At 40.7% G+C, this 3,029-nt stretch overlaps 2 protein-coding genes across 6 annotated transcripts in view; both read right to left on the bottom strand.

Annotated features, from left to right (window-relative positions):
* The window catches only part of LOC126388571 (protocadherin gamma-A11-like), a 5,238-nt gene extending 3,770 nt beyond the window's left edge, over window positions 1–1,468 (bottom strand). The window contains exon 1 of the mRNA XM_050041768.1: window positions 13–1,468. Coding sequence (XP_049897725.1) covers window positions 13–1,359 — 1,347 coding nt within the window. The 5' untranslated portion in view covers window positions 1,360–1,468. The remainder of the gene's footprint in view (window positions 1–12) is intronic.
* LOC126388510 (protocadherin gamma-C5-like) overlaps window positions 1–3,029 on the bottom strand; it is a 329,671-nt gene that overhangs the window by 204,639 nt on the left and 122,003 nt on the right. The window lies entirely within an intron of this gene.

Here is a 3,029-nt window from a genome sequence, read left to right as displayed (position 1 = left end):
ATTTTCACTCACATATGCGCTGTACGACTGTTCCTCAAACACAGGTGGGTTGTCGTTGATGTCTGCTACAGATAACTCAACAGTTTTAAAGGAGGACAGAGGTGGAGAGCCCTCGTCAGTGGCAGTGATTGTAATGTTGTAATCAGACACTACTTCACGGTCCAGTTGCCCTGTGGTCACCAGAGAATAATAGTTTTTAATAGAAGGAACCAACTTAAAAGGGGCGTTTTGCTGAATGGAGCAGCGGACCTGTCTGTTGTTCTCAGAGTCTCTATCCTGCACGTTAATGATGCCCACCTCTGTACCAGGTGGGGTGTCCTCAGGTATTGGGTTAGTCAGTGATTTCAAATTAACTACAGGAGCGTTGTCATTCACATCAGTGATAGAAATAATTACCTTAGCATAAGATGACAGCCCTAACCCATCTTTTGCTTTAATGCGTATTTCAAATGATGTGGTGGCTTCATAGTCAACAGAGCCAATAACACGTATATCCCCCATTTTACGGTCAATACTAAATATCTTCTTCACATCTTCAGTAACATGCCCAAATTCATAAGTCACGTCTCCATTGACTCCCTCGTCTGCATCAGTAGCGCTCACTGTGACCACTATAGTACCTACAGGAGAGTTTTCAGGCAGACTGGCTTTATAAACGGCCTGGCTGAACACTGGGGCGTTATCATTAGCATCCAGCACAGTGACGTGTATGACTACAGTACCTGATCTATGAGGAGAGCCACCATCTAAAGCTGTGAGGAGCAAATTGAGCTCTTTCTGTTTTTCTCGATCGAGCTCTTTATCCAGAACAAGCTCTATTGTGTTTCCATCAGCAGCCAAAATGAAATTATCATTCTTCTTAAGGCTGTACTGTTGAATTGAATTATGTCCTACATCCGCATCGTGTGCCTCCTCGACCACAAAACGAGCTCCCCTGACTGCCGACTCTTGAATTTCTATATTAATCAATTCTTCCTTAAATTGAGGCGAGTTATCATTAATATCTTGAATGTGCAGACTGATCCGATGGAGCTCGAGAGGATTCTCCAGCACCAGCTCGTGTTTCAGGATGCACGAAGCCTTTTCTCCACAGAGCCCCTCTCGATCAATCCTGTCGGCAACAATCAACTCTCCGTTATTCAGGTTTATGTCACAGTAACGTTTATCAGTCTCATCGATGTCGATACGGGCTCTTCTGTTAGACAGTGTGCTCGTCTGCAGCCCGAGATCCTTGGCCATATTTCCAATAACTGATCCTCGTTTCATCTCCTCCGGAAACGAATAGCTCAGATCTCCATATGCGCCATGCAGAAAAAGCAGGAGTAAAGAGAAGCCGCACGCGATCATTTTAAAATCCATAATCACGGATGAATTCCTAATATGTCTCAGGATCGAAGCAACAAACACACTTCATCCACATAACACGGATAGAAACTGCATTTCAGCGTGATTGTGTTTCACGTATCTAGACCACGCAATGGGCGTACAAGAACGTCTGTCCACAAAGGACAGGATATAATCCATTCTAAGGCTGGTGAATAGCGACACCGTGAGTTCAACAATAACATTATTTTAACATTTCAAATGAAACACTGTTAAATCGGTTGCAGCCTAAAAAACTTTGTCCACCAGTGCTCTAAATGAAACAAAAGATAAATTCACTTCGGCGTTTACAACGTTTACAACTATAGTAACCCACAGCCGCATCCAAAAAGAGACCAGCTGCAGCAAGAGCTACTGTGCATTCAGTTTAATGCATCAAAGACAGACTGTGAATACAGCATGTATGCGCATGGGCTCAGGTGGTCTTTAAACTGTCAGAGTCAACACACTTCAATGGTATAAAAGGTAATGAAATATGGTATTGAATAGCCATCAGTATGTAAAATAATATTTGTCAGATACAACGATATGAAAATGACTATAATTATCTTATCTCTTATCCTGAGTTGTAGAATGAAAACTCGTGTTGACAGATGTTTAATTTTTCAAATTCCAGATAGAGAGAGAAACATGTATTATGTTTACAAACTGAAAGTTTGTTGAAATACTGAATAAGAAATCACATCTATTACTTCCGTATCTTAAGACAAAGCACTGCCAATAATGTAGAGAAAACTCAATGCAAAAATCAGTGAGTCAGGAGACCTGCTGTGGGGACACACCACTCTACCAGCTCTATACAACTACAGAGTGATACAAAACTGCCAATCTACAAAGATTTTGGTGGTTTGTAGTCACTTAAGTTATATAATCATACATATCTACATAAGGTGAAAATTAAATAGGCTCGGCTTTCACCTCACAGTACAACACATTCTCAGAAATGAAAAAAGTCACCATTCAAAAAGTAACAGAAAAGATATACAGGATAATGTCTGACTGTCAGCATCTTCTCAAGAACACAACTAACAAAAAGGCATCATGTAATGAAGGATTAACTGAGTACAAGCACCAAATATATCCCCATAGGACAGCCAAGTCATTGAAACTGACAAACTGCACATACAAACAACTCATTCATTAGGGTCCGGGCAGCTAAGCTGCCAGGACACTATTGTATTCCTAGGGGGCAGCTAAGCTGCCAGGACACTATTGTATTCCTAGGAATTCTTTCTTTCTTTCTTTCTTCCGAGAAAGTCATACTTCCCAAGGGCGAAAACTCACCAAACTTTACAGAAATGTCCGGCCCCATGCCAGATTTACTTAATTCCAAGGACATGTCAATATTCCTCCTGGGGGGGGGCACCATAAGCGTTTAAATTTAAAAATCTTTAAAAATACCTACAAAATCAACAGTACATGCTACAGTTTTGAAACTTTCACCAAACTGTAGCCCCAATACTGCTGAAACTTTAGTCTACTTAAACTCATTACAAATTATGAAGTCCATCACTCAGTTTTTTTCAAAAACTGTAAAACTTATAAAACCTATCTCCTCCCACAATTTTTGCTCAATTGTCACCAAACTTGCTAGAGAGCATCTTCAGACCGTCCTCCACAAAACTTGTTTCTCGGATTTTTGATTT

The sequence above is a fragment of the Epinephelus moara genome, chromosome 4 (assembly GCF_006386435.1).
Source record: "Epinephelus moara isolate mb chromosome 4, YSFRI_EMoa_1.0, whole genome shotgun sequence".
Classification (NCBI taxonomy): domain Eukaryota; kingdom Metazoa; phylum Chordata; class Actinopteri; order Perciformes; family Serranidae; genus Epinephelus; species Epinephelus moara.
Note: the sequence above shows the minus strand (reverse complement) of the source record. Positions and strands in the feature narration are given on the sequence as shown.